Source organism: Ranitomeya variabilis, chromosome 6 (assembly GCF_051348905.1).
Source record: "Ranitomeya variabilis isolate aRanVar5 chromosome 6, aRanVar5.hap1, whole genome shotgun sequence".
Lineage (NCBI taxonomy): Eukaryota > Metazoa > Chordata > Amphibia > Anura > Dendrobatidae > Ranitomeya > Ranitomeya variabilis.
The window spans coordinates 519,264,910-519,277,557 of NC_135237.1; the positions used below are offsets into that span (position 1 = coordinate 519,264,910).

At 38.5% G+C, this 12,648-nt stretch overlaps 1 protein-coding gene across 50 annotated transcripts in view; it reads left to right on the forward strand.

The window, feature by feature from the left end:
• RIMS2 (regulating synaptic membrane exocytosis 2) overlaps positions 1 to 10,788 on the forward strand; it is a 618,543-nt gene extending 607,755 nt beyond the window's left edge. For all 50 annotated transcript variants that reach the window (XM_077271021.1, XM_077271056.1, XM_077271022.1 and 47 more), the window contains 5 exons: positions 1,649 to 1,790; positions 2,050 to 2,162; positions 3,495 to 3,596; positions 5,744 to 5,883; positions 6,914 to 10,788. In XM_077271021.1, coding sequence (XP_077127136.1) covers positions 1,649 to 1,790; positions 2,050 to 2,162; positions 3,495 to 3,596; positions 5,744 to 5,883; positions 6,914 to 7,132 — 716 coding nt within the window. In that variant the 3' untranslated portion in view covers positions 7,133 to 10,788. The remainder of the gene's footprint in view (positions 1 to 1,648; positions 1,791 to 2,049; positions 2,163 to 3,494; positions 3,597 to 5,743; positions 5,884 to 6,913) is intronic.
• The last annotated feature ends 1,860 nt before the right edge of the window (positions 10,789 to 12,648 follow it).

A 12,648-nucleotide genomic window follows, 5' to 3' on the forward strand; every position in this document is an offset into this window, starting at 1 on the left:
TATGCATCCGATGGCTCCAGCACAGGAGAATATGACATTCATGTCTTCCGTCAGGATGAAAACTTTATTGCAAGATTAAACGTGAATTGAATCATCTCCTTGGAGGAGTCTGCGTCCAGCAGTCAGACGTCTCCAGTGATTCCAAATGAGGCTATATTCAATTACTTCTATTACAATTTTAATGGAGGACCCTGAATCAAACAAACCATATCCTGGCAGATATCATAACACAAGTGTCTCCTACGCCACATGTCACAGTCGTCATTTCACAACGGCTTGAAATCTACCGATTGTAGAACACTGGGTTCGGTGTAATGGGATCCTCAATTGTCAAAATAAACAGGATCATCAGTTATTATAGATTATGATATATATTAATAAATGCGACCTAACATTATTAATTCGGTATTTTTGGGTAGAATGTCCAGAGAATGTCCATAGCACCTATAGAAATATATTTACTTAGAAAATTGCTGACATGTTCAATACTTATTTCATCCGCTATATATATATTCATGCTATCCAAAGGCCTAATATTAGACTCCTACTTCCTGTTTTTCACCTGGACTTTAGAAGCAATAGACCGACTCAGATCCTGTTTGTTTGAGCGTAAGGATAAACTGGGCATGCTCTACTCTCTGAGCATAGGTCACTGTGAAGGGAGGGGGAGGAAGTGAGCTGTAACATGGCTTACTGTGAATGATCGATGCTGTATTATCTCTTCTGTATCCAGAGGTGCTACTTTTAATTGTAATCCTCTCTGTGATGTTGGTGAGACTGCTGAAAAGTAGGGACCTGTGGAAGTTCGGGTTCTGGTACCCGAACCAAACTTTAGTCCAAAGTTCGGTTTCGGCACGAGAACTGTACCTGAACTTGAGCCAAAACCCGAACCCCATTGAAACAGTGGAGAAATTCTCTCTCTCCGCAACGGACTTTCGGGAGAAGTCCGTGTTCGGCGTTTAGCACCAGATAGTTACTGTCCGGTACAAGCCCTGAACTTTTAATTTCGGGTTCACTCATCTCCATTTATATTCCCTTTAGATGGAGACTGTAATAGCCATTCTTTTAGTTATCACCCATCTTTTCTTAAAAAAAACAAAAAATGTACATGATGATAATGAAACAACGGAATAGCATTTCTCGGACCGGGGGCATCTCTCTCTGTGGAGGACACATATTGATTTAAATGGGTAATGTGTAGTTCTTCATGTTCCCTGTGGTGGCGCTGCAGGGAAATTGAACACTTGGGCTTCATTCAGACGTCAGGGGGTTTTTTACGTATGAGAAAAACTCACCAAGTTTCATCAGTTTGGTCAGATTTTCATCAGTTTTCTAACTGATGAGAAAAGTAAAGTTTCTCCAGCATCTCTTATTTATCAGTCAGTGAAAAACGGACGGCATCGGAACACTGTCAGATTTTTTTTTCACTGTCCCATACAATTGTGTACTGTCAGATATCCCCACAAATTACAGCTGAGGGTCCCAAGAAGAGACACTTAAGGGCACTGTCTAAAATGGAGAACCTCTATCATTTACCATCACAAGCGGTATCAAGATTTCCCTTTTTTTAGAGCTTTTCATAGACGAAGTGATGAGGTTCTAGGATGAAGACTTTAATCTTTTTTTTTTGTTGTCTTCTTTTTGACAGAAGTTGGAGGCAAGAAGTTGAAAAGTACGATCCAGAGAAGTACGGAAACGGGTCTGGCAGTGGAGATGAGAAACTGGATGACTAGACAAGCGAGTCGGGAGTCTAATGACGGGAGTATGAACAGTTACAGCTCCGAGGGGAAGTAAGTGTCAGAAAGTGGATGATAAATGGCTCCGAAGAGCTTGGTACCCATTTTGCATTTTGACCCTGACAGCCCTCGTTTACTCCTGTAGATCCAAACGTCTCTGGGATGAAAGTCGCTTGGAAAAAAAAATCCTAAATGATCCTTCTGTAGTGTAGAAAATGTTTCTCCGCATTATTCCGGGACACTTTGAGCAGCGCTGCAGTTGATCGGCTCGGTTACATCTGTATGATAACCCTGGTGTCTGTCATTCTTACAGCCTGATATTTCCCGGCGTCCGGTTGGGGTCTGACAGTCAGTTCAGTGACTTCCTCGATGGGCTTGGTCCTGCACAATTAGTCGGACGGCAGACCTTAGCTACTCCTTCTATGGGTACGTCATTTCTATATTTTCAGAATTCATAGAGAAAGTCCCCGAGATTGTTACATGCGGAATCCGCACATTCGCAGTGACGCTATAATGTGCATTGTGTCCCAACCTCTGGAGTATTTTCTTGTACATACTGTATATTGCAAAGGTTAAATGGTTTTAAAAGACAAACTGAGCTTTACTCACCCTCCCCCAGTCAAAAGACAAGTTTCCGCCGCTGCTTACGGTGCGTTATTGACTGCAGCTCTGACATCACGTCGACGACGCTGCAGCCAATATCTGAGCGCGTTGGCTCGTGCTGTCAATCGGGGACGAGTTGCTGAGCTCTTTTATTGGCTGCAGTGCCGTCAATGTGACATCAGCGCTGCAGACAATTACAGATAGCGGGAGCAGCGCCAGACACTCAACACTGGACCCAGGGAGGGAGAGTAAAGCGCAGCTTTTTTTTTTTTTTTTTTTTTTTTTTAAACTGCAGCCAGGGTACAGTGGTTTTCCGTACCCAGAAATCCCCTTTAATAATGTGTACACTGATACGATAGTTTGATGTACGTATAGCTTCAGCCTGTCATTCTGTACTCTGCATCCGTACTCTCCATGCGGAATATTCCTCTGCATGACCTTGAGGTACAAAAATGGAGGGATGGCCAACAATTCACCGCACTTATCATTTGTATTAAGTTGGTCATACACAGTACAGCATAAAGTAGATGGAACCCCTTTATTTTGGCAGAACCAGATGACCATCTAATGTGAATGGGGTGAGTTCTGTCCCGATTCTCCACTGACAGAAGAAGAATCCGGCATCTTAAAGTGATGGTGCCAAGTTAGCAACTTACCACCTTTTCACAGGGTATATGATTACTTGCTGATCACTGAGGGTCTCATCTTGGGGACCCCCAACTCTGCAGTGCCTCATTTAAGTGGAGTGATAGTCAATCACGCCCACCACCGCTCCATTCATTGTACATGGTGCTCACTTATCTATGGCGGTTCCATAAGCATTAAGTAGAACGGTGGTGTTCATTCCCAACCGCCCTTCCAATTCCCATTCTCGAGGTTCATGGGGGTCCTAGGGGTGGACCCCAACCTCTCCATTCAAACTGAGCTCTGCAGTGCCATGTTTTCACCCAACAGTTTCATCAAATTGATGATAACGTCATCTAAATAACCCATAAGTGAAGTGTTATGAAGAATCGGTAGAGATAGGCGATACCTCGGACTGGACACGGGGTGAACGAGGTCATTCAGTAGATCTTTGTATTTGGATACAGTATATGAATGCGAATACATCCGTGAGGCTATGTACACGGCTGGTCATTCTTGTTTTTTCCATAGGTGACATCCAGGTTGGGATGGTGGACAAGAAGGGACAGTTAGAAGTGGAGATTATAAGAGCTCGGGGTCTCGTTGTAAAACCAGGATCAAAGACACTGCCAGGTGAGGTCTACCAGCATTACATCACATTGTCATTTATACCGGATTTTGGACCGGTTTTTTTACATAGTGAACAGCAACATTATACTATAGAGTACATCCTATAAATGATGATAAAATGGATGCTCCATTATTACGTAAATCAGAAAATGGCCCATTGTGTAAACCAGGTTTTTATATTAATTGATTTTGTAAAAAAAAAAAAAAAGTTGATTTTATTCTTACATTTTTTTTTGTATTCATATCACAATCTTTATTAAATAAAAAAAACTGAAATATTACAATTTTCAACCTTAATTTAGACTCACACTTTGTACAGGAAACACACATGTACATTAGAAGTCATAGACCTTATTGAGAGCCTAATAAGTTATTGAAGTATTGCATGAGCATGCTGTCATCAGGGCAAAGGTCATTGTGAAGTAAGGGGGAGGAGGTGAGCTGTAACATCATCCATTGGAAATGGTAGATCCTGTGCTATCTACTGTACATAGAGGTGTTACCTGTCATTGTGATCATCATGCCTATGACGGTAACGAGTTTTCTGAAAAGTCTAGTTTTCAGAATATCTATATTTTTGTTCTATATGGAAATTTCAAAAAACATTAGAAAAATAGGCCTAGTGGTCAGTGGGAATATTCCAACATGTATAGCTAGAGAAAAAGAAAACTAAAAAAAAAGCATTATACAAAACTTTAAGAAATACATTTAAAATAAAAACCTGATTTAAACAACAGATCTCTTTTCAGCAATGACTATTACGGTAATTGAATTAGTCTAATTAATATGGGGTCTTTTTTGTTTGTTGTTCCCACGAATACATATATTTGTAATGGTGTTAAAATACTCTATATCTTTCTTCTTTCAATGATGATACCACTATGCACAGTGAATGCCGATGTTGCATTTTGGAATTGTTATTTTGATCGTCATATCTTGTTTGTTTTGCTATATCCGACATGGATATAATCCTTTTCATCTCCTCAATAAGCATTATTTGGTTAAAAAAAAAAAATTCCTAGATAATATTTGACTCCTTATGTGCTAAACTGACCATACACATTAGATAGTTGCTCATCTGACAACTATCAGCTGACACCTATCTCTCTCCCATGCACAGAAATGCTTCTGTTACTGAAGATCATCCCACCCACCAACAAAAGGATCATGCGATTGGATTCCAACAGCTCAATCCTTTTGTTGGGAGACCTCTATACATTATTAGATAGTAGGCTAATCCTGACAAAATCAGCGGGATCGGAGGACTTTTATCTGTGTGGGACCTTTAGATATACACATCTGGGGTTTCCTCCTAATGGAGACCTTGGACACATATTTCAGATGAAGTGTCAAAAATAGCTGAAGAAACATGGAATTATAATTATTGTAAGCCTTTGGGAAATCTCAATCGATGTACCAGCTATCCATGACAATCCAGCGCACATTTACTCTATATATTAATGTACAACTTAACAAAGCACGCCATTCATTTCTAGGTCCTTTTGATTACCACAATGGGAGTCGAATTAGACTGTCTCCCAACGCCCCCATACACATAAACCCTTAGCTCAGCTGAGCGTTCATACATTATCAATAGACAAATAATTAGTGGTCTGAATTGTATCTTCCCGATCTGTATCTTCCCTGACATCAACCGTTGGGGAGAAGTTTGGAGACCACCGCCCCGACAGCCGGTCAGTGGGTTTCGCTAACTTCTATCTAAATGTGTATGGGGATCTTAATCTTATGGAGATGTGATCACAATACCCCTTTAAATAAGGAACGACTGTCAATGTATCATACTGTAGCTACAGAACAGCAAAATAACATGTAATACAGAATGAAACATATGAATGATGGCTATAAAACACAAAGTAACGTAGTCCTCCGCGGATTGAAAGGCGGTCTAATACTCCAAAATTGATCGACTTGGTTGTTTCTTGTCAGAGTAATCTCCACATTTATCCTCTCCCCGCTGTCACTTTATGAGTACACGCAGCTAATGAATCTCATCATTTGCTTTGTACACCAACTGGAAATGAGAAATTTTGATAATGTCATTATTCAGCCTGATCAATGTCATCTTTCACATCTTCGTTATACGCTGCGCAAGTCAAGTGTAACACCGCGTCGGTCTTTCTCTCCTGTAGCACCATACGTAAAGGTGTATCTCTTGGAAAATGGGGTCTGCATAGCCAAAAAGAAAACAAAAGTAGCAAGAAAAACGCTGGAGCCTTTATACCAGCAACAGTTATCTTTTGAAGAATCACCGCAAGGAAAGGTCTTACAGGTAATGTGGATTTCCTCCGGAGGGGTATTTGGATTGAACCTTTTGTCCTGTTACGGTTGTGCGCTCTTTCCCCAAAGTTATTCTCCCTGGGGCCCATAAGAATAGGAAAAAGGGTCTTATTATGTATAGCAGAAGGCCTGTGGGGGCGCTGTATGATATCTGTGATACCGGCATCTTGCATTTTGTACCCCCAGGGGTAACACAAGGGCATAAAGTGCCCCATTAGACCTTATACTTTTTTTCCCAGAGTGGTTAACAGATGGAGGGAGCATCACATATACATGAATGCTGCAGATTTTCCATCTGGAAGTTGTAGCCGAAAATCTGTATTGGAATACGAGATATCAACAAATCGGGTTTGGAAATTGGGAAACTCAAAAATAAAATTAAAAAAATGTTTAAATAAAAAAACCAGTATACTCATCTTCTGCCCCTCCGATGGTAATGGTTGGCTGGTTCTCCACCGCTCTTTGTATCCTGGCCTTCAGCGATGGTTTATCGTATAGACCTGCGAATACTTCAATAGTCACATATGATGATGCTGGAGACCAGTTGTACAAGAACTAACTTGGAGCCAAGCCTAATGGTACAACGTAACTTCCAAGGGAAGTAGTTTAATATTTTTTTTGTTATTTTAGGTGATTTGTAATAGTAAATCTTCATGAAAATCTGCCCCAAAATCCACACAATTTAGCTACCGATTTCCCTGCCGGATTTTCTGAAGAACGTTTCTAAAGCCAATCTGGTGCACGTAAATAAATGTACCCTGACCCTAGTGATATTATATAATTTGTTATCTCAAATAATACATTTTATCTTAAAGGGATTATCCAGGGTACTCACTTCCCCAACAGAGATTAGTGGATCCACTGACATTATGACCCCATACACTTGCCGAAACTCCATGATTGAAAGGACTCATGTACACATTGGCGCTCTGAATATGTCACCCATTGTCCAAATCTTGTGTTGCCAAGTAGATTCGAGGTCCAAACTGATCTACATCATCTCTCTTTTTTTATTTCAACAGATAATTGTTTGGGGCGACTATGGACGTATGGATCACAAGTCATTTATGGGTGTAGCACAGATACTGTTAGATGAACTGGACCTGTCCAATATGGTGATTGGATGGTTTAAACTGTTTCCCCCTTCCTCTCTAGTAGACCCAACATTAGCTCCTTTAACCCGGAGAGCATCCCAGTCATCTCTGGAAAGCTCCACAGGACCTTCTTATTCTCGGTCATAGCACCTGTGAAAAACTGTTGTCTTCTGCAACCAGCGTTTCAAAAAATTAACAAAAAACAAAATCACAAGAAATCAAAACCTGACAGGTCGCGCACCCTGGCAAACACTGCATGCTTAATGTTGTGTCCTCTGAGCCTGTTTCTAGGGATAAGGAGCGATCCTGTGTTCTCAGCGGAAGTTGCACACATTGTGCGCTATAGAAGGCTCTCAGGTGGAGTGGAGCTAACCATCAGGTTTGGAGATCGGTGAAGCTCAGTTCTAGTCGAATCTGAAGCCATGGATTACTGACACTCGAAAATAAAAGAAATGCTTCATGCAACGAAAGTCATCGTCAGTGGCATATCACGTTGTTGCAAAATTTTCTTTTTGTATTTGCCCCCAAGGACTGGGAACCCAACCGAAAAAAGTTCTATGTAATCAGCGAGACGGTGGAAGACGATGGCATAAGGTAGAACACCAGTGTTATTCCAGATGAACATGATGGTAGGTCACATAGGCCCCATGGTCTGAAGAAGTTGGCTTCAAGTAATCCTCCAAGGGATCCATTACACGACGATTTCTCCAGGGAAGATTTTGGTCCGTGGTTAATCCATAATTTAAAGAACTAAACCTTTTTTTTTGGTTTCTTTTATTTTATTTTTCTATTCATTTTGCATGAACATGGATCTAATTGAACATTGAAATTTCTTTTCTTTGAGCTGCAACTTGCAAAAAAAAATTAAAAAAGAAAACAAGAATGACCGAAAAGATACAGCCATTTTCAACAATTTGTATTCTTTTTAAACAGAGCGAAATTTCACTAGTGCATGGTTTTAATGGGGAGAGAATGCAACAGCGTGAAACAAAGACAAACCAACATTTCTCATTCTTAAAAAAGAAAACCGCCGAAAAAGAAAAAAACCACAAGAAAAAAAATAAAATAAAAAAAAAAACAATTCTGGTCTGTGTTTTGGCAGACATATATTAAAACGGTAAAATATAAAAAAAAAAAAAATTCTTTCTAGCAAATATTAAAAAATTCTCTTTATGTGACAAGAAATAAATGTAACATATACAATTTATTTAAATGTGAAAGGTCCAAGCCTTGTAAAGTTTAACATTATGTGCAAATTGTACATGTCTCTCACGTCTTCTCCCACTGATCCCAAACTTTTTGCATTGTGCCCTTCAGTCCTATGCATCTTCCAGACCCCCCAAACCTCTTTTCTGACTCCCAATGTTTAGGGTTTGAAAATGGCGCACACGTTTTTTCCCTTCCCCCCCACCCTGCCCATCGTGTGCCATGACTGCTCCTTTAGCCTTTATTTGAAAAAAGGTTTTGCAGACTTTTTACCCTGCGTTCTTGAATTCTTTGACAAAAAAAATAAAAAAATTACCTAGTTTGACCTGGCAAGAATGGAAGCGTCCGGCCTTCGGGCTTCCATTGCATAGCAACCTTTCTTTATTTCAAGCATGTTGAAAACTATTTTTGCAACATGGCTTGAGAATACCTAAGGTAATTCAGCATGTATTTGATATAGAAGATATTTGAACTTTTTTGCAATATCTTGTACAGTGCATGGTAACTATTTTTTTTTCACCATCCAAATGAGTCTTAACGGGACAAAAATATGAAATATTACAATTACGTGGCCATTTAAAAAATAAATAAAGAAGAAAATAATTCTATGTCGGCACCGAGCATTGTTCTCTTGAGGGTTAAAACTGAAATTCCCACCCTGGAAACATTATAGTATCCACTATTTTTAAAAGAACGGACGCCCTTTTTTGCACTTTGTCAGAGTTCTGTATCATACCAGGTGACGTTTTTACTTGCGCTTTAATTTTCAGTGCTACGAAGGTCTTAACTTTTCAAACGCTTTGTTACTAAGGACAGTTCACTCGGTGTCTTGGCTGGAAATGACTTAATCGTCTGGCTGGCTGACGGCACTCATAAAATTAAAGTATGAAAAAAAATAAATAAATTAAAAAAAAATAACAGTGAGGTTGTTATAGAAATATATATATTAATATATAGAACATTTTGTCCGCCGGGGCTCTGGCTGCCATATTTGTGGACCCGCAATCCTGGGAACACAACCGTTGAGTTCTGTAGGACATCCCTGTTCAATCCCCTCCTAAGATGGATACCAAAAATATGTGTTTGGGTGTGTTGAGAGTATTACAACTTGAAATTGAAAATATATATTTCATCGGCTCCCACCGATGAAGTACAATATTGCCTTTTTTTCCCCAAATTCTTAGGTAGCCTGTGGCTCTCCCGCTCTTGTAGAACTAAAAGTCCCAGAATACCAGCAATGGGGCGACAAGGCGTGTCGAAACGTGGAGTTCCGCATCGGCTGGAGAGTCATAGCTTCTCTACCTCTTCCCATAATGAACAACAGAGTGATATAAAATGCACATAGAATTTTAGTTTTTTTTTTTATGTGCATATACTGTAAATTGTTTATATGCAGACATACGGTATACTTACATGTAAGTTTGTGTTTACGTACACAAATGTGAATAGGCATATTTATATATGTGTTTATGCATAAGAATGTGTGTATATGAAGATACACATCCGTAAGCACACACATAGACAGCAATGACTTTGATTATTTGAATGTGACAGCTCACGGAAAAATATTAGTAATTTACATGATCCTATCCCCCCCACCGCAGGTATCATTTGGCAAAAAAAAAATGTACAAATATTGTAGGCCTCAAAGTCTCTAAATTAAAATCAGGCCTTGTGTTGCCTATAGCAACCAATCAGAACTCAGCTTTCATTTCTTAAGCTGCTATAGAAAGATATAAGCTTTGTTTTGATTGGTTGCTATGGGCAACACAAGGCCTGATTTTCTGTTAGCAGGCCTCATTTTATTTATGGGAAAATCAGCCTGTAGCAACCAATCAGAACGCAGCTTTCATTTTTCATATCGTCTTAGGAGATGAAATCTGAGTCCCGATTGGTTGCTATAGGCAACACGAGGCCTGTTTTGTTTAGTTTTAGACATTTTTAATAGGCCATAATTTTCCGCTAGACAGATTTGATAATTGAGGCCTACTAGCCGTATAATTGCCTTTTAAATGAAAGTAGTTGTATAGCAATGATATAGATAGATCACCAAATCTAATATGAATTATGGAGTCAATACAGTTAATTTAGATGGCTGTGAACCAACAAAAGAAAGAAGTATATATACATATATGTATGTGTGTGTATATATATGTTTATATATATCCGTACCATCTACAGTATCATGTCATAAATAACAATTTCTCGTATTGAAAATGCAGTGTAATATGTTATTTTCTCAAAATAAAAAAAATCCCAAGATGCATTTTTTTCTTTCTAATTTTTATAGGGAGAACAAGACCGTATATAAGATTTGTACATAAGTATCATTATGCAGTATTTATTTTAAAGAAAACAAAGTTGATGTATTTTTTTTTTTATTTCACATGATGTCTGCAGCTGTGCCCATGGTATAGTCATGTATCCGCACTATCCCGGTGACCACTGCAGTCTTGTACATAGTACGTTTTAAAAGCAAGAGGAATTTACAGTTGAGTGATACGGCAGATTAGCCTTGCAAATGAGCACCAACTAATGTAAAGCATATTAATTACGATGGTGGTATTTAACACTTTAAATAAAACATTTTCTTTACATGTTTGCGGTCATGCTGTTTTCTTTTTGAGGGTTTGACATCTTGCATGAATATTTGGGGATATCGGTTTGAAAAGAAATTACAAATCTCAAGGTATTACATATCATCATAGACTGGACGGGTCAGGATACAACAACCATACATTGGAGGGGCCATTATATGAATAAATCACCATATACTGTAAGGGTCATGTATGAATAAGTCACCATATACCGGAGGGGACATGGTATAAATAAATCACCATCTACTGGAGGGTTATGGCATGAATAAGTCATCATATACTGGAGGATCATTGTATGAATAAATCATATACTGTAAGGGTCATGTATGAATAAATCACTATATACTGGAGGGTCATGTATGAATAAATCACCATATGCTGGAGAGTCATGTATGAATAAATCACTATATAATGGAGGGTCATGTATGAATAAATCACCATATACTGGAGGGATTATTGTATGAATAAATCACCATATACAGGAGGGTCATGTATGAATAAATCACCATATATTGGAGGGTCATGTATGAATAAATCACCATATATTGCAGGGTCATGTATGAATAAATCACCATATACAGGAGGGTCATGTATGAATAAATCACCATATATTGGAGGGTCATGTATGAATAAATCACCATATACTGGAGGGAACATTGTATGAATAAATTGCCATATACTGGAGGGGACATGGTATAAATAAATCACCATCTACTGGAGGGTTATGGCATGAATAAGTCATCATATACTGGAGGATCATTGTATGAATAAATCATATACTGTAAGGGTCATGTATGAATAAATCACCATATACTGGAGGGTCATGTATGAATAAATCACCATATACTGGAGGGTCATGTATGAATAAATCACCATATACTGGAGGGTCATGTATGAATAAATCACCATATACTGGAGGGTTATGTATGAATAAATCACCATATACTGGAGGGATTATTGTATGAATAAATCACCATATACTGGAGGGTCATGTATGAATAAATCACCATATACTGGAGGGTCATGTATGAATAAATCACTATATACTGGAGGGTCATGTATGAATAAATCACCATATACTGGAGGGTTATGTATGAATAAATCACCATATACTGGAGGGTCATGTATGAATAAATCACTATATACTGGAGGGTCATGTATGAATAAATCACCATATACTGGAGGGTTATGTATGAATAAATCACCATATACTGGAGGGATTATTGTATGAATAAATCACCATATACTGGAGGGTCATGTATGAATAAATCACTATATACTGGAGGGTCATGTATGAATAAATCACCATATGCTGGAGAGTCATGTATGAATAAATCACTATATAATGGAGGGTCATGTATGAATAAATCACCATATACTGGAGGGATTATTGTATGAATAAATCACCATATACAGGAGGGTCATGTATGAATAAATCACCATATATTGGAGGGTCATGTATGAATAAATCACCATATACTGGAGGGAACATTGTATGAATAAATTGCCATATACTGGAGGGGACATGGTATGAATAAATCACCATCTACTGGAGGGTTATGGCATGAATAAGTCATCATATACTGGAGGGTCATTGTATGAATAAATCATATACTGTAAGGGTCATGTATGAATAAATCACCATATACTGGAGGGTCATGTATGAATAAATCACCATATACTGGAGGGTTAAGTATGAATAAATCACCATATACTGGAGGGATTATTGTATGAATAAATCACCATATACTGGAGGGTCATGTATGAATAAATCACCATATACTGGAGGGTCATGTATGAATAAATCACCATATACAGGAGGGTCATGTATGAATAAATCACCATATACTGGAGGGATCA